Source organism: Anopheles stephensi, chromosome X (genome assembly GCF_013141755.1).
Source record: "Anopheles stephensi strain Indian chromosome X, UCI_ANSTEP_V1.0, whole genome shotgun sequence".
In the NCBI taxonomy this organism is placed as follows: domain Eukaryota; kingdom Metazoa; phylum Arthropoda; class Insecta; order Diptera; family Culicidae; genus Anopheles; species Anopheles stephensi.
The window spans coordinates 7,918,269-7,940,603 of NC_050201.1; the positions used below are offsets into that span (position 1 = coordinate 7,918,269).

At 42.9% G+C, this 22,335-nt stretch overlaps 2 protein-coding genes across 2 annotated transcripts; one reads left to right on the forward strand and one right to left on the reverse strand.

Annotated features, from left to right (window-relative positions):
- Positions 1 to 15,308: 15,308 nt before the first annotated feature.
- Positions 15,309 to 16,168, forward strand: LOC118513462. Its single transcript, XM_036059683.1, has 3 exons — positions 15,309 to 15,341; positions 15,758 to 15,995; positions 16,056 to 16,168. Exons 1-3 carry the CDS (start codon positions 15,309 to 15,311, stop codon positions 16,166 to 16,168), a joined length of 384 nt encoding a protein of 127 aa, XP_035915576.1.
- Positions 15,667 to 20,975, reverse strand: LOC118517397 (protein ANTAGONIST OF LIKE HETEROCHROMATIN PROTEIN 1-like). The gene is made up of 4 exons (XM_036063461.1): positions 20,538 to 20,975; positions 20,070 to 20,465; positions 19,935 to 20,012; positions 15,667 to 17,147 (listed from the first exon to the last, which is right to left on the reverse strand). Exons 2-4 carry the CDS (start codon positions 20,460 to 20,462, stop codon positions 16,314 to 16,316), a joined length of 1,305 nt encoding a protein of 434 aa, XP_035919354.1. The 5' UTR covers positions 20,463 to 20,465; positions 20,538 to 20,975; the 3' UTR covers positions 15,667 to 16,313.
- Between the last annotated feature and the right edge of the window lie 1,360 nt (positions 20,976 to 22,335).

A 22,335-nucleotide genomic window follows, 5' to 3' on the forward strand; every position in this document is an offset into this window, starting at 1 on the left:
ATAATTCACTGCTCGGTGTGAGCAGGAGCAAATAAAATCGTTCGTTTGTCTTATGTTTTTGTTCGTCTCGTTTTTAATTCAACATCATAAATCGTTTCTTGTGCCGGTTTGTTTTTTGACTCTTTGTTTTTTTGTTGTTGCAAATTTTTGTGTAGCTTTTATCAGTTCCAATACTGACTTCGCACTCCGGCAATCGGGAAGTGAGTTATGTATTTATTTACTTGGTTGATTTTCTTTTTGCCATCCTTTTGACGTTGAGTTAAACTAAATGAGAACAAAATTGAAGACATTGAATCACGTTTTTTTTTTGTTTGATTTGTTTTAAATAAATATCTTTTAATAATATCAATTAATAAACAAGTTACGTTCAACTCTTACTTAAACATTTAAATTTAAAAAAATACATTTAAAACTCGGCGCAATAATCACTCTTGAAAAAAAGATGGTGTTTCAGTGTGAAATTTCCCTCCATCGTAAAGTGAGGTGATCGTGTAAAAGAGTAGGAATGTATAATGTTTTAAACTTTGAGTTAAACGCAATGAAAAGGGCTTAGAAAAAGCGAATGCAACTGGGGGAGGACCTTCTCGAGTCTTTTACCCAACGATTTAGTAACGTAGTTAAATTTCATAAGAACAAATCACGCGTCAATTTGTCTCGAACAGCTGGCCGAGGAAGTGTGCTATTGCCGAAACCTCACAAAAAACTTCTCTACAATATTTTCCTTTAAAAAATAATTTATACACACGACCAGTAACATTTTATGCAAGTAGAAACGCACGACATGAGCATAGAAGGAAACTAGAAAAAAAGAATAAGAAAAAAAATAAAACAATAATTTATCACAATCACAGAGATTGTCTTTTAACAGTTTGATTAGAAATTCGATCTGTATGTAATGCGATAAATCATGGAGTATCTCGCGAGCAATTTTAATCTGTTTCTTAATGTCTGCCATTTTCCCGTGTGCCGATCTCTGTAGAAGCGCATGCATACTTTTAGGCGCGCAGCAAACATATTTTATTTGACTCGCTTGACGGTGTCAATTTTTTAACCCAGCATGGCAAAAATCGTTCCTCCTTACACCGTCATCTAACTTTGGTCTGCTTTGTCACATTTTCACCTGCCGCAGGTCAACGGAGTTTTCCTTCGTTTCCACGAAAACACACGCAACAGCGATAGCGATCCATCCGGCAGCGTGCTCAACAATCGTATCGCGCAAAACTTTACTAATTCCCCTCTCCAGCACCACCAACATCATCTCCTTCGCCTCTCACATTCTCACCACACCTTGCGTTAGTTGTCTCCCCAGCCCACCACCCCTTTTCACTCCTTTTCCACCGCCAATCAAATCACACCGTAAAACAAAGTACAAGCCTCAGACATGGCGCTTTGGACGGAAGGGGGGGAGAAAACAACAAAATAACGCCCAAACACCCCATCAGGATTCACCTTTCCTCTGTCTATGGTGAAAAGCAAGTGGGTGGGGGTTTACATACAAGAAATCAACAGCACATTCTATCTCTCCTTCCCTCTTTCTCTCTCCCTCACACACACTATTCCCCTTAACCAATTCGGAAGCCAACAGCACCAGAATCGGGAAGGGATTTGCAGGTGGCGGTTCGGTGAGCTGTGCGCGACAAAAATCCAATTTATATTCTAAAATTAGCTTTTCCAAACTGTTTAATTCAGTTTTCCGCGAGCACGCAAAACGGGACGCGAACCGGAACTAGTCGCTTCCAGCACTTCCACCACACACACACACACCGAGAGAGAAAAAAAATCAAGATCGCTCTGGGTTTTCTCTGGTCATTGTTTTTCTTTTCCCTCGCACGGTTCAGTACGAGCAATCTCATCTTCCGGCTGTTTTCCTTTTGAGTTTGTCCCATTTCATCCTTGCCTTTTTCGTGCTTCCACGTTTCTTATGGTCATGCCTCTTTTTTGTTTTGTTTTGGGCCTGTTGTATAAAGCAAATATCTAGGGTTTTGGGTTTTCTGTTTCGCTGTGTGTGTGTGTGCTGGTTGCTGATTTGTATTGTCTGGTTGTTGCCTAGTTTTGATTGTGTTTTTGTGTGCAGTCTACCTTTGACCCAGAACGACTTATTTTAAGCGCAATGCAATTTGCACGAAATTCGTTTGGTTGCTGTAATTTTAGCTTTTGCTTTGGTTTGCTTGTCTGGTTTAATCCGTTCGTTCCGGGACGCATCCACGCCTTTAGCTGGCGGCGTGGACTGATTCGTTACATTTTCTTCTTACATTTTCTTTAACTCTTTTTAATATTTTTTAATGTATTGCAAAAAAATATATTTAATAGTAATATATACTAGTCAGACCTTTCTGTGGTCAATAATAACAATTTTTATCGTCTTCAAATTTGTTTTGTCACATCGCATAAAATTGCATATCTTATCGAATAAAATTGCAAAACATTTTCTACAACTCTTAGTGTGCAATTAATAGCCAGTTGAATAGTTTTAGTTGATTCACACTTTTCTATGAATTCTTCCCCTTTATTTCAATAATTTCTTTGAAAAACCCCATATAAAAACGCATCTAACCTTTCCTGTTCGTCTTGTCCCTCTGCCCATCGTAAGTCTAAAGGTTTTGTTAAAAGCAAAACATTAATAGCTAACGCTGATGACATTCAAAAAGTTGATGGCAACAATGTGTGGACGTTGAATGTGTCACATCACCACAGCTTCCCGTGCTCAACCATCCGAAATGAAATGCGCTCAAATCCGATTAGATGCTTCGATCAGAATTTTCGCCAACTGTACGATTGTGTCGGTGACGCTGATGGTCACATACGGTGCGTTTAAATGTGCAGCAGTGTGTTCCTACTGTGGGAAGCCATATTCTATCCAGCGAACTAACCTTTCATTCAAAACCTGGTTTTGTATTTCATTCCGAACAAACTACATAAATCGCTCACCGACGCTAGACGTGACGGGCCCCACGAGTCTGACCTTGCCACTGATGGGTAGGAGAAGGAAACAAAAATAAATTTCCAGAACGGCTAATCCCCCTGGTACGCATCTAATTGGCTGTAAAATATCCATTATCATCAGCTTTTCCTGCTGCAGCTTCCTGGTGCCGTTTTCCCTACCGCGTAACTAGCGTTCACCTTGCTGCCTTCGGGTGGTCCAGCTGGTGAGTGAGATAGCGTTTCGTGTAGAGGGTAACGGAAGCGAACAATTTCGCGACGCAACCGATTACGAGCATGGGCGAAACAAAATCCGCTCAGTGCTGGATTATCATTAACGGTGTATACACGCACGCACGTACGTAGGACAACACCACGACTGATGAACTAAACGGGAATCCGGGCCGTGTGGCAATCATTGAAGTAGAGATATTTGAAACCTAGGAAAACCTTCTACAATACCGCTCTGCCTCCAACGGAAAACTATTCTAGCGTCCACCAGACCAAAACCCCCCACCCCACCCAGGCACAAAACGAGCCTCAAAAAAGTCAGCAAAAAGGGCCCCAAAAAGTTGTCGACCAAAAATTAGAACGTTAATTTGCGGTCATTACTGGGTGAGTGACGAGGGAAGGTTTCCCGGGGGGGTTGATGGGGCAACATGGTGAGAAAAAGGATGAAAGTCCCACCCCAACTCCAGTGCGCCCACAAAAAAGGGACTTTCACTTTGTGACGTTCGAATCTGGCGGTTTTGTCGGTTGAAATGAAGGTTGAACTCCTCCATCCCATTAAAAAGGGAACTCCAGAGTCCGGAAGTTATTAGACGACGTTTTACGACCCCCGTTTCCCGCCAAGAGGGTGTGTGTGTGTGTGTGATGCACACCAGCTTACGCAAGCATGGACTGCCCCGATGAGGTAAGGAAGTCGTACCGAAATCATTCGCCAACGATTCCGAAACCCCCTTTTTGGCCGAAGTCCGGTACGGAAACATGGTTGACATTTGAACGTGGACTCTTGGAGGACTTCTGTTACCCTAAAAAATGCCCTTCTCCCACCCCCGCCCCTCCATCATCTCTGGCCACCCGGGCGGGTTTTAATAAGCTTTCACCAGCCACTCATTAACCATCGCAGGTTTCACTGTTGCAAACGGCAGGGAAGCGTAAATCAAGATTAAATCCACGCACTACGGTGGAGGCTGGCTTAATGGTCAGTTAAATGCGAAATACCCCGGAACCAGCACTTTTACCCGGACTTCCGGCCTGTACGCTACGAGTGTGTGTGTGAGAGAGAGAGTCAGTTGAGAGGATGAAGTGATTAATTAGCTACTCCACCCACCATTTCGAGTGGGCTGACGTCAGTCAGAAAGCCTTTTGCTACCCTTCATTCTGTCATTCTTACTCATTTCCGCAATGGGCAACGGATGGCCGGACGGTTCGGTAGTAAATCACACTCGCCGCTAAAGTAAATAAACAAAACGAGAGCACAAACAACATTCGCACACAGCTAGGAGCGAAGACATTTTACAAGTCAAACCTTTAAACAACCTTTTTTGTGGTTGTTGTTTAGGACTGGGTAGGAATAGGACAGTGGGGTGCATGAGGATATCTTCCACTCATTTCCGGTATCTCACTCTGGGCGGAGTGCGGAAGTAGGAAGGATTACTTTCAAGGGAGCATTTTTATGAGCTTGTGCATTGGTTCATTCATCGGTTTCGAACGTTCTGCCTTCGGCGTGTGAAGATGGTTTAGGAGACTTCTGTTAAAGAGTAAATCGGAAACTTTTAACCCTTCAGTGCATCCCTGTAGGAAAGCTTATTGGATGATGCAAATAAGGCTTTTCTCCAAAGACTAATAGCTGGGTCTTTATTCTGAAAGGAGGACATACAATCATATTTCTTCCTTGCAAGCATATTGATTTAATCGTTATAGTCTCCTCAATTAACGATGACACGAACATTCTGCCAAGAAGTAAATCCTTTTAACTAGCTCTGTTTGTAATCGACTCCGCTGTACTCCATTTGGGACATCCTGAAAAAAAAACTTTACGGGCGGGCATGTCTAATGCAATTCTCGTAAACATGATTTGACCATTGGAGTCAACCGAGCAAACTCCTCTGGAAGATACTCATCATTACTGCCGATGTACTGGTTCACCGTTAATCTTCCTATTGAACGATACTGACAGGTTTATCATTCCAGTAAAGTCAGATATGTCTTGATGACTATACAAAATGAACCATCAAAATAATGATCATCTAATAGCTCATAAAATATTTGAACTTTGTAGTGAGACGCCCCCTGACCCGAATCCTGGTTAATAAACATAGCTGTTTCTTTTCAAGACATCAAGTCATCTTCTTCTTCATTTTCTTTTTTTGTGAAAATAAAGCCCGGTTCAGTAAGGGTGACCCACGAAGCTCGATAAACTGCTTCATCGATGCTCAATCTACAATGTATAGGATATATTTCTGACGGACCTTGAATATCTTGGATCATTTTGAGTAAGTATTATGATGACCTCTTTCGTGTTCTAGGCATAACGACCAGTGTGCTTATCCTTCCTATAATACCTTACTAGATGCAGTTGAACTGTCAGTCCTTACTGAGAGGGAAATGTCGGGATGGACTTCAATCTCAGGTTCTACTATGTGAAGATTGGCGCCGTTATCTCCTGGGTCACATAACTGACTGCGAAAACTTGCTACATCTGAGTAAAACTCTTGTCCAGATCCTTAACACACTCTTATATAACTGATGATATGCCAAATCCACATTATGATAACTGAGTGGGGATATCTTCAAGCAAAAGAAAGGTAACTAGACATCTAAGCATCTAGCGAGCGGCACAATCGGATTAGAGATTAACGAGGCGGAAATCAAAATGATGGTGGCGCCACCAGCAGCCCTGCTAACAAACACTGATTTACGCAGGGATAATGTATAGATAGGTGGTCGCACTAAATCTATGTGGGGTCAAATATCAGCACCGACGACAATATTGATGTTGAGTAACGCGCTAGCGTACTGGTTGCTTACCGGTCATACTACAGCATAAGTAAACTTCTCCACTCAAAATACCTGTCGCGACGGACGAAGCTGGGACTGTACAGAACATTCATAGTCCCAGTACTCACATACGCCTCTGAGACATGGACTCTGTCCAAAACTGACGATGCCCTCTTAGCCACGTTCGAGATGAAGATGCTCAGAAAGATTTTTCACGTTCGAGATGAAGATGCTCAGAAGGAAGATGCTCAGAAGGAGGAAGGATCAGAAGGATTCCTCGTATGTGTGGAAGGACAATGGAGGAGCCGCTACAATGACGAGCTCTACGAGCTGTACGATGATCTCACCATTGTTCAGCGAATTAGACTCGTCAGGCTCTGGTGGGCTGGTCACGTCATGAGAATGACACCGGTCGACCCAGCGATATCGAGGATCGTTTTAGCAGGACACGACCACAAAGCAGTTGTAGCGCCTGATAAGTAAGCAAGTAAGTAAGACATCTTAATCGAGAAAATGTTTGTTATAAAATAAAATAACCATCACGCCCTCATATATCATGCTTGGTCTAATTTGCTATTGCATCCCCAATTCCTCAAGTAACTCGCATTGGCTTTACGAACATTTAAAATTTAGCATATTAGGTATCGCGCTTACTTTTTCCTGCCCCTCAAAGGGTTTTCTCGCTCCCCACAATCGGTCAAACAGCTTCTTCAGCCCAATATCGATGGAAGGGCATCCCGAAACCAAACGAAATGGGACGATTAGGCCCATTTTTAGACTCACATAAAACTTGCGTCCCAACCGCACATTGATGGAAGCGTTCAGCAAGCCGACCGAAGGCCACTTTGCTGAAGTATAGCGCACCAGTGACGATGATGATGGTGATGGCAAGGACCGAAACCCTACAAGGGGATGTCAGTTTATGGACTGGTTCGGGTCTTCTGACGTTTTGCAACATTGAGCACATTTACAAAACCCGAAAACGAGTCACCCCCGATTGGATAATACGGGCTAACATACTTCAGCCACACACACACATTACATCTGGATAGTTGTGGGGTTACCTCTTCAAAAAACAAAACCTCAAAAGCTGGGTTTTGTGGTTTTTATGTGAAAGTTTTACCGTATTATGAAGTCGCAATGAACCCGGCAAAAAGCTGCCGGCAAAAAAAAAGGCAAACACTTACAATTATTTATGCTGTGTCTTTAAACATAGTTGTATGCTGTGTCATTGGGGCACACCTGCAGCCCACCGGGACACCCTTACGCCCAGCGCCTTTCAACCATAGCTGGTGTGAGTTGAGAATGCTTGGCAGTGGCTCCCTATGGTCTGTACCGGGCAAATGTAAGCTCCACCGACACCGGCAACAAAACCTCTCAAGGTAGCCGAAGGACACCCACCGTTGCAGAGTGGCCTAGACAGCAACCGTAAGGACACAGCAGAAATTGAAATGTCAAAAAAATAATTTAAAACTTTATCCGGGCGGTGGTGGTTGAGCGGGCGTTTGTGGTAACTGTAACTTCAACACCCTCCATCATCACACTCGATCCCTTTTCGTGTTGCCTTACTCTCTCTCTCTCTCTCCCTCTCCCCTCATCACCTCTTCCCTCCACACATAATAGTACGGGCGTATGTTTTTCTTCTTGTGAACCAATGGAGAAAAAAAAAATTATCCACTTTCACTGTCTGGACGCTCTCTGGCACTCAGTTTGGATCGCCCACAAAACCGCAAAAGACGTAGCAACAGCAGGCCACGGTCGGTTTGGAATGAAATTAAACCATGAGCGCGTGGCGTGTGAGAGTGGGAGATTAGCACCCAGAACCAGGGTCCAGCAACTCTGCTGCTGTGGAACTGATGAATTATTGCTGAAGGAGCACACACACACAGCCAAGCGTGTGCCGACGAACGACCTGGATGGTGTGGTTTTCCGGGCAGGAGACATTTTTCCCCCCATCTGTTTCAAACTAAAACCAGGTTTTACGGTAACGTGGCCGTCTCCCACCGTTCCGTGTACGTTACGAAAGAAAAACAAAACTCTCTCCCGGGCTCGACTCGTCCGATTCCCCCCCGAAAACGCAACCGAATCAGGGCACAAAAATTATCAACCACGATTGTTCATTATTTTAATTTCTCAAAATCTCGCGAGACGGTGGAAAAAGCTGCCACGGAAAGGTGTCTCCAAGGCTCGCTCCGATACGATGGTGCGTTGATGATTAGAACTCCCAGCAGCAGCCTCATCAGTGTACGCCACCATCATCATCAATCAAACCGACCGAATCTATTGTTTGCAATCGTTACATCATTTGTCGGCCCGTTCGTTCGACGTTTTGAGCGGTGTCAAACCGGTCGAAAGATTCATTAGTACAGCAGTTTCCATTTTGCCCTATTTGTTTTCGGAGGAGGTGGCATGTTTTTCTTCTGCTTCTGCTTTCAAACCCACCAGGAACCATTGCGTGTAATGCTTCAAATTAATGGGTCTCGGGTTTTTTTTTCTGCTCGCTTGCTTGCTTGCACGGTCCGATGGGATGGTTTTGTGGAGTTCAATAATTATATTCTCGGCACCAAACCTCAAACCTGCCCCACCCCCGGGGGATGTTGTTGCTCGGCGGAACTTGTCAAGACGATAAGGGAACATCATTACGCGAGTCCCAAGATATTCCGAATCGGCCAACAGTTGATGATAAGAATTTCGTGGAAACAGTATTTCAGGTGGAATATCTATTTCGTTCACTGAATATCGCACTCGAAATGGGCATCGAAACATACGATTATTTAGAACAAGGCAAGCAAGAAATCATGAGACGCCATTTTGACACGAATATTTCTAGGAGAAAATATGGCTTTTTTACATTTTATATCTAGAGCGGCTTTAGCTAGTAAATCAATTTTTCAACTCAGCTTCTATCAGAAATTTGTCCACCCGAAAAACATTTTTACAAGAAGAAAACGAACTAACTGTAAACTACTGAATTGTTGACATAAATAAAGCTGTCTTTCCCAGCACACAAGCAAATGGTTTTCAGAGCTTGGCACAACCTATACCCTGACGTTCAACTCTTTCAAGAGCTTTGAGTGTGTCCCTATCCATGGTAAGGTCTCAAACTCTACTACGAGCTAGTGTCGGACGATTCTTCTGAACATCTTAAGACTGGACAGTCGACTGATCCTTCGCAGGTAACATCCACTACGGTAGAGATCAATACAGCCCGAGACTAAAAACGAGTGATCGACGATGACCTCGGAGTAAGTAATTGCCGAAGCTCTGTTTGAAATAATTATTAAACCTGACCAACCACTTGCTAACAATACAACCCATTGCTTTCGACAATTCTGCTTCTTCTCCGATGGTAATACAACCTCGGCCTGCCATTTCTGGCTTTCTGTGACTTGGTTTTACCCATAGCATAGGTTTCAGCTCTTCTTACAGGGAGATGGTCCGGTATGAATTTAAACCCCTGTCCTGTCGTATGAAGACCGGCGCTTACGATGCTAGAGTATGTTGATTCAAGTAAGCAAACAATTAAAATACAAAACGACAACGGCTGGAGTCTTGTTAGACCCTAATGACATCATTGTAGAGATGGATGCCAGTGGTGGGTCAAGATAGTTGGAGGCCTCGAGCGTTTAGACCCCTCTAATTGTAATATTAGAGAGGAACAACAGGATTTCTCTAACCGTTGAAGCCCCGCTCCTTCCGATTCAACCGCTCCTTCCGATCCAGGGTTGATCCGCCACTTATGGACGCTCTTGGTCAGATGTCCGATACAATCCAAAAGAATGATTCCGACCAGTTCGGACTTATTTTTTATTCCGAATAAAGATTATGGACTTCGGATTTCCGTTTCAGCTGTAGGATCCATAAGGTAGGAGCAGATATCGAATCCCGTCCCGAGCATTTCCTCGTAGGCAAGATTAATATACTGACATCCGATCTGGCAAAAGACAGGAAAACCCCATCCCTACATCTCAGTAAAACTAGCAGTACCTAAGCTTATGCAATTCGCACTACAAAGGATTTATTTTGTTTTAATAACGAATTAAAATGTTGCAAGGTCAGTCGATTTCGCTAATACTATATTTTGATGACCACCGAACCGTCACTATTTGGAGACCGAGACGATACCGGCAGGACCGTGGTTCAAATCCCATCCGGAGAGCCTTCCCGATCGCAGGACCACCTGACTGTCCAGCTACGGGTATATTCAAGTCAAGGAGAGCCAGAAATGGTAGGTCGATAAAACGCCTAAATATAGGCAACGTACAGCAAAAAACGCTTCCCCTTGTTTTGGCTTGGCTTCAAACTTCCCCAGTAAGGGACGGTAAGGATAAATTTGTCATAAAAAATACACCAATTAATTTAAAATGCCAGCAATTCATAGAGGCCCTCCAAAATGAAAAAAAAGTATCGTCATCTCAAAGAGCAATTAAAACCCATTTGAAAATAAAAATAAATATTGTTTAAATCTATTACGCACCGAACAATCACTAACAAAGCATTTGTGAACCTCTGACCTATACATCCCTATTGTTTTAATGATAACAATAAATTAAAAAGCTTCGTTGAGAGAGCAAAAAAACACAAAATTGCATACTTTCCCAGTGCTTGCAGATGCTTCAGCCTGCCTGTATGCAATCGGTATCACTATAACTGCTTAACCACCGCACTATGAATTGTTCGGTCAACTTGGGAGGCACGCTCGAAACCACCAACGCACCGTGCATTGTTGATCAAATATTGTATTTACATTCCACGTAAAAGTATTTGGAAAATTCATTAGTTCGACGGAATTTCATCCATCTCCCGGGACTACTAATCGGTTTTCGCTCGCCTCGCGCCCCCCGGGTTTCTCCTTAGCGCTCGCCACACTATTAGAAGCAATGAAAACAAAATCGGCGAAACAACCGCACAACATTTATTCCCCAATCAAACTGACGATCACGTTGCCAAATGGGGCGTGGGTGGACCACCGCGCGCGTGTGTTGGTGTATTAAATTTGGAAATAATTAAGCGTTTACTAATCCTCATTATCATCCCTCCGGTGCCGTCCGCAACCGGTGAACGGCACCGTCCGAATAGTCTCATCAGCCATTATGCTAATTTGCCAAATCAATCCGCTTTTCCGGACGCGCCTTCCCCACATTCCCTTGTCGCCTATTTTACGTACAAAATCTATCAACAACATTGCATGCAAGGGAGAAAAAAAAGGAAAATAGGAGAGAAAAAAAGGCCTCATACAGATGGAAATTTACCTTCCACAGCTACAGCGGTGCCATGGTACCATTGAAGCACGTTAATATGATTTACCGAGACGAGGGAAAGCGCATGAAGAGGTTGTTCATGAATAAAAAAAAGACAGGACAAACAAAAAAAATACCACCCACCCCATCCATCTATCATCCCCCCCCAAAAACGGCAGCACGGAAAATCATCCACAATTAGCAGCATCGTGATAAGTGGGCGCGCGCGCGCGAAAATCGTTGAGGAAAAATTAATTTCATACTAATTGAAAATAATCAATACCATGACAGCGCAGCGCTACATTGTGCCGAACCGGGTCCGATAATCGAAAACCTTTGGCTAACTGATTTTTACCCCGATTTTACCCGTCCCCGTGTGGTGTGAATGGGGCAAAATGGGGGTTTTCACTCAAAAAAAAAATCCTCCCCCACGTGATCCAACATTCCAGAGATCTCGATCTACCCACGACGTAGGCTGGTTGTGAAGCGATCCGAATGAGATAGGGGCATTTTGCTGTGAATGCCGGCTGTCAAAACTGCCATTCGGCAAAATGTGCTAATGCAATTACTGTACCTTATCTAAGGGAGAGAGTGAGAGACAATCAGTGCATTTAAGCAACATCAACGTACACGGTATGTGTGACATAGTGTGCGAAAATGTGGATTGTGCGTTGGTGTAAAAGTAAATAGGGCGTTTCCGGGTGAATCCACACTTCTTAAACCTGTGTGCTTATTTGGTTAAATGATATGTCAGCCGGGATGTGTATTTGGAGTAGTGGAGAGCACACCCGTCCAAGAACATCCGCTGAACCCGGGAGCATTGCTTCCGGGAAAAAGCGCTCCAAACTAATTACCTCCTTGTTTACATGCGCAATTGATCGGAGCCGCAGCGCACCACCGTACCAGCCACAGGATCTTTCCCAGCTGTCCCAGTGTTTGGAGCACAAGTGCTTGTTAGCTAATTGCCAGCGCATAGATTATGTTGGTTTGTTGCAAGCGCTTCACGGTGCTAAAAATGGCTACTAAATCACGCTGCAAACTACATTGGCGTGCGTGTTTAGCGCCTACATTTATACCTTTTGCCTTCTCGTTTTTTTTTCTGTACCCTCTATACACCGTTGTGGGGTGTGCCCTCGGACACCATTTATTTCGCGTTAAACACCTCACCGCTTCTACACCCACCCCGCCGCCACCCCGGAAGCCGGAAGCCGGAAATTATTAGCGCACCAGGTTTATGAACCTGACGCGGGGTGGTTTGGAGCTTTTGTTCTGCGTTTAATCAATCCGCCCGCTGCCATATTGCGCACGGACTTGTATCCGCCCGCTTTGACGAATATTGGTTACATTTAAATGGGCCTGCCCAAAACCCGGCCCGATCCGTGGCCTGTCCAATCCACCGCCACTCGCCCGATCCCGAATGCAACCGGTTGATCCGATTTTCGTGCGGAATGTGGGCTGTACGGGCTATTACGCATAATTAGTGTTCGCCTGTGGTACGGGGGCAGGCACGAACAAGCGGTACACGCTGCACTATGGGACAGAACAGAAAAATTGTGGAATGCAAATCGAATAAATTTATTTAATGTTATTTTGATAAGCAACAAAGACAAGTAGAATATTTAGTTTGTATGTACAGGGTTATAAAATGAAATTCTTTTTTATTTTTGTAAAAAAGTTCATAATTTAAACGGAAAAATAATAAAAACTATACATTAAACTTTTTTCGAATTCAATCTTATTTTTGACGTTTGCTTCTTTTTGATAATCCGAGTAGTTTTACAGTATGAAAATTGTTTGCAAATTAAACAACAACTAAAAGCAAATATTAAAATAGTATAAATTGCACTTTTAGTTTATTCTTTTAACATGTGTGCCATATAAAAAAAAAACTGAGCAAACATTCTCCGCCCCTAAGTTTTCCTTGTTTTCTAGATTCAAAATCACTCCTACTTCCCGCTGCCAATGCTTCTCGGAATTTTATGTTAGTCCTCAATATGTGGTCCCTATGAACCTAAAATTTCTTACGGCAGTAAAATTAATGACAAAAACGATGGTGAAAAAATTGAAATGTTTCGACAATTTCTGGTGTTAAAATACAATTACAATTTATCTTTTTTTTTTATTTTTCTGCTTTTTTGAGAAAACTTATAGAACCACGATTTCGATAGAGTATTTAAAGTGATAATTATTTTTGAAATAAAATTGATTTCGAGAAAGAAAAAGAGAGAGCGAGGCAAAGAGAGAGAGAGAGAGAGAGAGAGAGAGAGAAAGAGATCGGATACTATATCTGCAAAGAAGATACAGAAAAAATGAATCGTTTGTGTATAATTGTTTGTTTATTCTCATATACAGCAAAATATTTAATTAATAATTGCTCTATGGAGATTGATTTTCTAGAGCTTCTTCTTCCTTGGCACTTACCACCTCAAGAGGTCTCGGCCTGCCATTTCTGGCTTTCTATTACTTAGTTTTATCCGTAGTAAAGTAGTCAGCCTTGACCCGTAGAAGGCGGTGTGGATGGGATTTGAACCCCGGTCCTGCCGTGTGAATCCGGCGCCGTTATTGTCTCGTAATTTAAAGCTATGGGCTGTTAATTCGATGGTTGGTCAAAAAATAACGAAATAAAAGTGTATTTTAAGATAGTTACTTAAAATCACCTTAATTCATTTCTAACCAAGTTGTGAAATAGGTATGTTAAAAACTCCTAACTTCTTAAATTGTATTTTCAAATTCTGCATAGAGCAAGGTATGTCAAAAAATATATTTGAAATATATATAAAAAAATGACCACCCATAAACCATTGTGCGTAATTGGAATTGGTTGGTTGTTGCGGATTGCATAAATCGAAGCTCACCGGCATATCGCACGCTGGTTGAGACAGGTGCATATTCCTGTCCCTGTGCCCCGATATCGCTGCACCACGGAACGGACGCACACGGGTACGGTCCGGTTTTAAAGCTCGAATTTATTTCGCCTCGCACAATATTGCTTATTAATTGTCGAAATTATTTAATGCTTATCGCTAATGGGTTTATGAAAATAGGCTGTGTGTGAGAGAATTGAATGTGTCCTGCGAAGCGAGAGAGAGAGAGAGAGAGAGTGGGAGAGACATATTTATTAAGCGCGATAGCGTCCAAACCCGAACGGGCAACTCCGAATCCGCTTCCAGCAGAGCTCCAGTAACGATTTTATCAATCTGCAGCTCATCTCAAACCCGGCGGATCTATCTAATCTTTTGATACAGCAAATTTAAAGTGTACACCGGCCCGGATCATAAAGCTTCGCGTAGACGGGACATACTTTTGACAGGCGACTTTTGACAGCTCCAGCGACCTATTGTTCTCAAGTCGCCGGCTTGTAACCCGATGTATGCGGGAAACACGCCGGCGACTTGGATGACGGATCGGGGATGTGGTGGTTAGCACTGGTAGGTTGGGGAGTTGAACTGTCGTGCGACGAACAGTCAACACATAAATTTAAAAATTCACCGTTATGATTCCGGAAATGAATATATATGTTTCTAAATGGTTAAGAATTGTAGCGCTTTTCGTCAATACTATATTTGAAGAAATTTCTCCTCACTTAATTGATATTATGGAATGATTTATAGGAAAGCTGTGAATATTATCTATTTTCCTGCTAATTTACCCAACCCGCGAAATGGTAATTATATCAACATTTTTACAAATGTTTCCGATAAACAACCGATCACAAATACAATGTTCTTATACTGTTCAATATTGTTTTGTATATTTATGATGTAAATAAAGAAATGATTTATGAAACGAATGGAAAATTGTTATTTTTTTAAATTTATCGATTTTAAGCCGCACACAGTGAAACTACAGCATTAGCGGTAGGGTCAAAATAAAATAAAATGTACCAGCTGATACTTTACATAAAACGGAAATGGATTGGTTTTGGTAAAATTGTTGCTATTCATTAATTGCTAAATTCATTGCTTTTGATTTGTTGAACAGCAATTTCCGGAATAATAAAAATTGGGAAAATTTTTTTTTTACCATTTTGACTTCACCTACCATGCTTTTTCCTTAGTGATCGTTAAACGCTTTCCCAGAAACGCAAGTTAGTCTGTCGGTTTGGCTGTGCAGTGTTGCTACTTAAAAATTTTCATTGCTTAAAATATGGAGAAATCGGGTCAGAAGCAAGTAAAAAATGTAAGTATCACGAAATTTATGAAGTTAAAAAGGTTAAAAAGGTAACAGCAGCAGCGGCGGATTCAACTTAAGATCATTAAGGAGCTTATAAAGGATCCTCAAAAGATCGATCCCCCCTCGACCCCTTTTTGGCTGAACAGCAGATTCAATGGACTGAGTGGCCGCGGAGTGGGGGGGGGGGGGTGGTTGGTGAAACTCACAATGCACTCCCCTCCTGTCCGACCAGTAGAAGCAAGGACCCCCAGTTTTCAATCTGTTTAGAGGTTTCCTCTTAGTAGTTTCCGCTTAGGGGAACGCTCCCCCGGTGGACATGTTCGAGGTGGTACAGATACCACACTTATATTGTATATAGGGCCTTCAAGGGACTTAATCTGTAGCTATATAACTAACAATTTGTTTCCTATTTCTTATTCCAGCCAATTCAAGAGGTGGAGGAAGTTCTCCAACTAATAGAGTTGGTAAAATCATACACATGCCTGTGGAAGGACACGGATCGCATGTACAAAAATGCCGAGATCCGCCACCAGGCATGGAAGGAAATTGCGAACGTTATGGGGCGTTCGCACGAGGTTGTCCACGCAAAGTGGAAAAACCTCTCAAACACCTATAGACGGATTCGCAAGGACATTTCGCGTAGTATGGTGACTGGAGCAGGTAAATAATTTGGATTTTTATTTATTTATTTGTATCTAACAAAGTATAACGTGATTGCAGGGACGGATGACATTGTAGAACACAGTTGGTATGCTTATGAGCATATGGCGTTCCTGCAGGACACGACGGTACCGCGGCCAACTTTGAATTCCGTAAGTAATCTATATAAGTGATTGTCGATACTTCCTAGCGCTGCCACACATATTTATATACGGGGCGGTTCGATTGCCAACATGGATACCAGCAACGGTTTTTACGGCAGGACCGGGGATCAAATCCCATCCTGACCTGATGATAATGCTGGTGATCATGTTACTATTATTGTGCAGCTCTTCGGGGTTGTGGTAGAGGATAAGAAAGTGGGTCATTCCACTTAAGATGATGGGCTACATGTGTTCGCATGTTTTGCAATGCTCTGGTTGGCCTAATGGGTATAGCAGGGATCGGAAGCATTGAAGCTGGTGTTGCTACATCATCCAGTTCTTCTATTATCATCGATGAGGAAGGCTGACTTGTACTGGGTGGCAGAAGTGCATCGGAAAAATTGTATAGCGTTTGTCGTCGTCTAAAGTTGTGCAGGTAAACAGCTGCTAAGACGACCTTTTCTGCTACGGGCGGTTCCAACTCTATCGGTTTCAGGAACACTCGGAACACCTGTGATAGTATGCCAAACGCATTTTCCACGGTTCGACGCGCCCGAGAATGCCTGTAGTTAAAATGACGCTCCACGGAATCTGCCGCATGCATTCCTCCAAATGGACGGAGGCAGTATTCTTTCATGGCAAACGCCTGATCACCCAAAAGGTAGTATGGAACCTTTATCTGATACGGAACTTGGAGAATTTCTGGAGGGGGTATATTCAACTCGTTCCGTTCCAGTTTGTGATAGATCAGGCTGTTTGCCAAAACGCCACCATCAGATATACGTCCCTGACAACCGACGTCAACAAAAAGGAAGTTATAGTTGGCGTCTACCATAGCCAGAAGGACTATGCTGAATGTTTTTTTATAATTAAAAAACTGGCTCCCAGAATTTGATGGTGCTTTGATGGATACGTGTTTTCCATCAATTGAAGCAATAGCATGAGGGAAATTCCACTTTTCCTCAAATGCGCTCGATGTTTTAAGCCATTCTGTAGCACTGGACGGCAGCTGAAAAGATATAAAATAAAAATCTAAATAAATATTATGTGTAACGTGCAACTATGAATACAGTACACGGAGCGTCAACTCAAAATTTGACCAACAATTTTGTCAAACTGTTAACGATTCGTGTACAGGAAGGAAGGGGTGCCTGGGGGGGGGGGGGAAGGGGTGTTGTTTAAATTAATGAAAACATCCATTTTATTATATAAATTTCAATATTTATAGCGCGCGGGATATTTTTAATTATACGCTGAATATGGTATTTGTGTCTCCGAAAGTTACCATCAATAGTTATAAATAATTTTATCTATCATTTCAGGCAAATTTGGAAGCATCGTCGCCACTCCCATCCACATCAACCATGATCCCCTCCCACCCACCGGTCCTACCCTCATCCGGCATTCTGCCAAGTGCCTCATCGCGGGAGCATTTGGAAGAATTGCCACCGACCCCATCCACATCCACCATGCTTCCGGGACGGCAATTAAATCCGCGAAAGCGGAAGCAAAATAGTCGTTCCCTCCAAATTACTGAATGTTTGGAAACGGTTAAGAGGATTTGTGAGACATCGTCTGCTCGTCGTACGGTCACCAAGGCCAGAGCTCTGGGTGATTTTGTGGAGGCACAAGTTGCCACTTTTGAACAAAGTGACCCAGAGTTTTGTGCCAAGCTGATTCAGGCGGTAACCAATACGATGAACGAGCAGGTTACAAGTTATTATGCCTCTCAAAACCGTGACCATGACTACCTGTAATTCCTATCCTCTCCTATCCTCTCCTATCCTTGTCTATGCTGTCATACCTATCCTATCCTATCCTATCCTTGTTCGTCGTCTTTCTCCTTTGGCTTTTCAACCTCACGAGGTCTTGGACTGCCATTTCTGGCTATCTTGCCTTATTTTGGCAGCAGCTGAATAATCCGTTTTGCGTAAGGAAAGACGGTCCAGTTGGAATTTGTATGTCCGGTTCTGCTTTGTGGAGGCTGGTGCCACTAACGCCACGATCACCGAACCGATCGAGACTTCTGCAGGATGCCAAGACCGCGAGGCGGTTGTATCGCCTGATAAGTAAATAAGTAAGTACATAACCCATCCTCATTGTTCACATCATGAACTAATTTTCTATTTCATATTTTCTGGACTGGACAACTGGATCACCGTGCCGACCGAACAACTCGATCACCATGTCGCAGCAGCAGCATGCACAAACACCATGGCGAAATCCCATTTTTGCCACTCATTGGCTCTTTTCAGAGCCACCAAATTTTCCAAAAAGATATTTGTTTACTACTATACAATCAAAGCACAACAAGATAGCTTTGTGCAAAGCACGGATACTTCATTTCTTCTTTTTAGGTGAAAACGCCAATATCAACGCATCAGATTGAATAACGTTTGCGCTTGTAGCTTCAAAATGAACCCTGTCAATGTGGGGCATGTTAGGCATATAAATTTATGCGGTCTGGGCCCATTCTTTAACGCATATGAAAGGGCTACTTGTTGACAAAATAAGGCCTGCCTACTCTTAAACATAGAGCTAGTAAATATGCGATTGAATCTTCATTAACTTAATATTAAATCTACATTTCTATAACAATTTATTGAAACTGCCGGAACGAGGGTATTTTCAGTACTGAATTATTTTGCGCAATAATGGAATGAAAACGTTCCGGTCATTACAGGGTTTGGATCCTTGAGAAAGGAATCGACGCAACTGCCCTCATTACCAGAGTTAACACCGACCTGCACCAACTCACCAACCACCAGCTTTCTCCGATCATCCAATCCATCCGCAGGGTCATACGTCCCTGGTAACTAAAACACACTCTCCGGGGAACCGGAAATAACAGCCACATCGCCAATAGCACCTTAACGCTCCTGATCCGGACCATATACCAGCACCATCACCACATTTACACAGACGGCTCCGTAAATCGGTAGTCAACCGGCTGTGGGATCCATTCCAGCCTCAAAAACCGAGCCATCAAGCTCCCCTAACCACACATCTATCTTTTCAGCTGAAGCAATAGCCATCCGACTTGCCGCCGACGAAAGATTCCGGTTCGACATTCCGGACGTCATCTTCGCCGACAGTGCCAGTGTTCTGACCGCTCTCGAACACGGCTCCTCTTAAGACCCTCACATCCAGATCCTTAACGACATCCATTCATCACCTGCAATAGTTTTCTCTTGGATTCCGGGTCATTCATTTACATGTTTGTGCGAGCTGTTGTTCCGAGATGTAGAAACATTGGCGTTTGTGCACATTTAATAGAACAATTACAATTTTTTTAAATTAACCAATATTTATGTTACAGAGTTTGCTTCTAACAGTCTCATTTCTGTTCAACGTGTGTTAATATGCTGTCGAGTAGGATCATACAATCACGTTTCAAGTTAGCTCCATTCCTTGCTTGAGTAAGTCAAGCAAAAGGTCAAGGTCAAGGTTAAGGTCAAGAAAAAACCACAACCGCAAACCACTAAAGGATTGTCATGCTAGTTTTTATCCAATTATGCAAAGTTTGCTTAACGAATTGAATAATTTCTATAGATAAGATACTTCTGTTTTGATAGCACAATCTCGAAAGTTGTTTCTGCGTTTCATTCCTGCTACTGGGGATTCTGGTTTTGATTGTATCCGTGAGACTAATTATTCAATGTTGCATTCAAAGGGACCGTTCAATTAGGTTTAGAAAAATGACTCTCCCCGACGATAATCGACCCCGCTACAAGTGCGCCAGCAGTGCCAAATACGATTTAGTAAACCTTAATAAGATATATGAATTAAATATTACCTTGACATACTCCTTAAGGTCCTGTATTAGACAAGAACACACTTTCTGGACGATATGGGATACAGATCGGCTAGAAACCTGAACAGAATCAGTAGTTAGTAGAAGAATATACATATCTTGCTTTGAAAAACTTACCCTGAACAAATAGGCTAGGGATTCATATGAGTCCCCTGTAGCCAAGTAGCGTAGCGCGATGGCAAGCCGTTGTTTCGGTGTTATGGCTTTCCGCATATTCGTATTCTCCCGGCAAATTTTTGGGGCTATCAACGATAAAATGTGGAGGAACTCCTCCCGATCCAGACGCAGAAAGTCATGTATACGATAATTGGGTCCTTCACCATCAATTGCCTCAAGAAGACGCCCCCACACATCTTCCCTTTCCAAAAAGAGGTCCGTTGTCCAGCATCGACGGACCTTTGCTGGACGGGATTCTTCCTCTTCCTCCTCCTCGTCTTCTATTAAATGCATCATCAATGTTGCTACTTGCTCAGCAAGTGCAGGAGCTATTTCCTCAAAATCGATATCCATATTCTAAAAAGAAATCATAGTATGATGAAATTTTTTAAAAGAAAGTTTACCGCGTTGCATATAATAAACACCTACCGATGGTTTTAACAATTTCAACAGTTTTTTTTTATTTTATAAACACTGCAACTGCATTGAATACCACTCCGCTCTTTCTATGAATATAGTGCAACATCATAGTTCCCAGTATACGCTATCAAACCCCAACCCAACAGCCAAATTTCGTACAGGCATTATCCAATATACGCCATAATCAAAATACGCGTTCCGCTCATGTTTTAAAATCGATAGATTACGTATTGCCAAAAATTTAAATATAAATGCACTCAAAGTTAAAAAATTATAAACTTAAAATACATAATTTTACGGAACAAAAAGCTTAGGCAGTTGTTTATGAAACATTCGCGTATTATGAATTGGCATATATCGTAGATTGCCACGTACCTCGGGAACTTGTTGTATGCTCAACAAAACTGAATTTTTGTTTCTACCCAAACAAGAATATTTCAACTAATATTTAATGTTAACATGAGTATTATTTTTATTAATAATTTATACGAAAAATAAATAAAATTAACAACATAAAACAATTTTCTTGCAATCATAATTGATTCGATCCGATTCTCAGTGATAAACACAGTGGAGTTATTTTTTTGGGGCATTTGACAGCTACAGCTGCATGTAGCCGCTGCTACCACAGGAGGGGTCGAAAACGGTAGCTACGAGGACGCGTCTGACAGCATACAAGAACAAAGGAAAATCGGTGGTTGTCAAAAGTATCCCGTCAAAAGTATGTCCCGTCTACGGCCGGTTTAAGGATAACGGCTCCGGCAGGGAAAAAGGTGTTTCAACCGTGCAATCAGAGAACGAGATCGTTTCGTGTAGCGTCCAGGAGGAAGTTTTTTATCGTCGCTTTCTTATGCCGACCAGCCAGAAAAAAAAATGAGAGAAAACTGGAAACCCTCCATTTAAATGTTGATTTAAATTGAATCAACCTAAGCCTTCCACGGTCCCTTATAACCCACGCACACTCCGCTTCGCACGGACCGTAGCCCCATTACAGAAAGCACATCCCCAACCCATTTGCGAACCTGTTGGACGGTGACAGATTAAGCTCGCCAAGAGCCACCATTTGTTGCCGGTGGCACAAACCCTCTCTGTCCGTCTGTTTTTTCCCCCCTTTCTCAAGGATTCTCGGTTGTGGTTCACCTTTTTTCGGTGCTTCACCGGCACCGGACACCGAGCACTGATTTGCATTTCATTTAAATGAAAAATAATGAAGCACGCAATCTCGTAAGATCTCCTGACGCGGTTATTAAATTGGCGATAAGTGATTCCGGCAGCACAATAGGAATGGGAAAGCGCCCGTTTAGGAAGGGAGAAGGAAGGGAACCAAAAAAGCACAAAGCTCCGGACACCGGAAACCGAGTTTCGCTCCCGCTGACCGTCGTTTTTAAAGGCCGTCGCTTTCGAGCTGCAACACATCAAACAGCAGCTCGGCACGGTGATTAGGCCCAAAAGGCACAAAAGCAGCCTCGGTTCTAGCAAAAGGTTTTTCGGCACAGCGCAGCTGACTTCCACGGCACGTCTTCGGTAAATTACGTTGTTTCGGTAGTGCCCGCGTTTAATGGTCGGTCGTTCCCTTGGGTTAATCTTGTGGTGGAAGCATCAGGAGATAAGTTTGGGACCGGGCGGGAGCAGCGGGATTTGCCTTATTCCTGCGGCAACCACTGGCCGTAAAGAATAACGGGTCGCTTTGAGCGGTGGTCGAAAATGGAAACTCGCCTTAAAGCCAACCGGCATGTGCGGAAAAGTTGTACCGGCTGTCGGGGATGAAGTTATAATCGTGAAGCTACTCTAGCGGACATCAGAACGC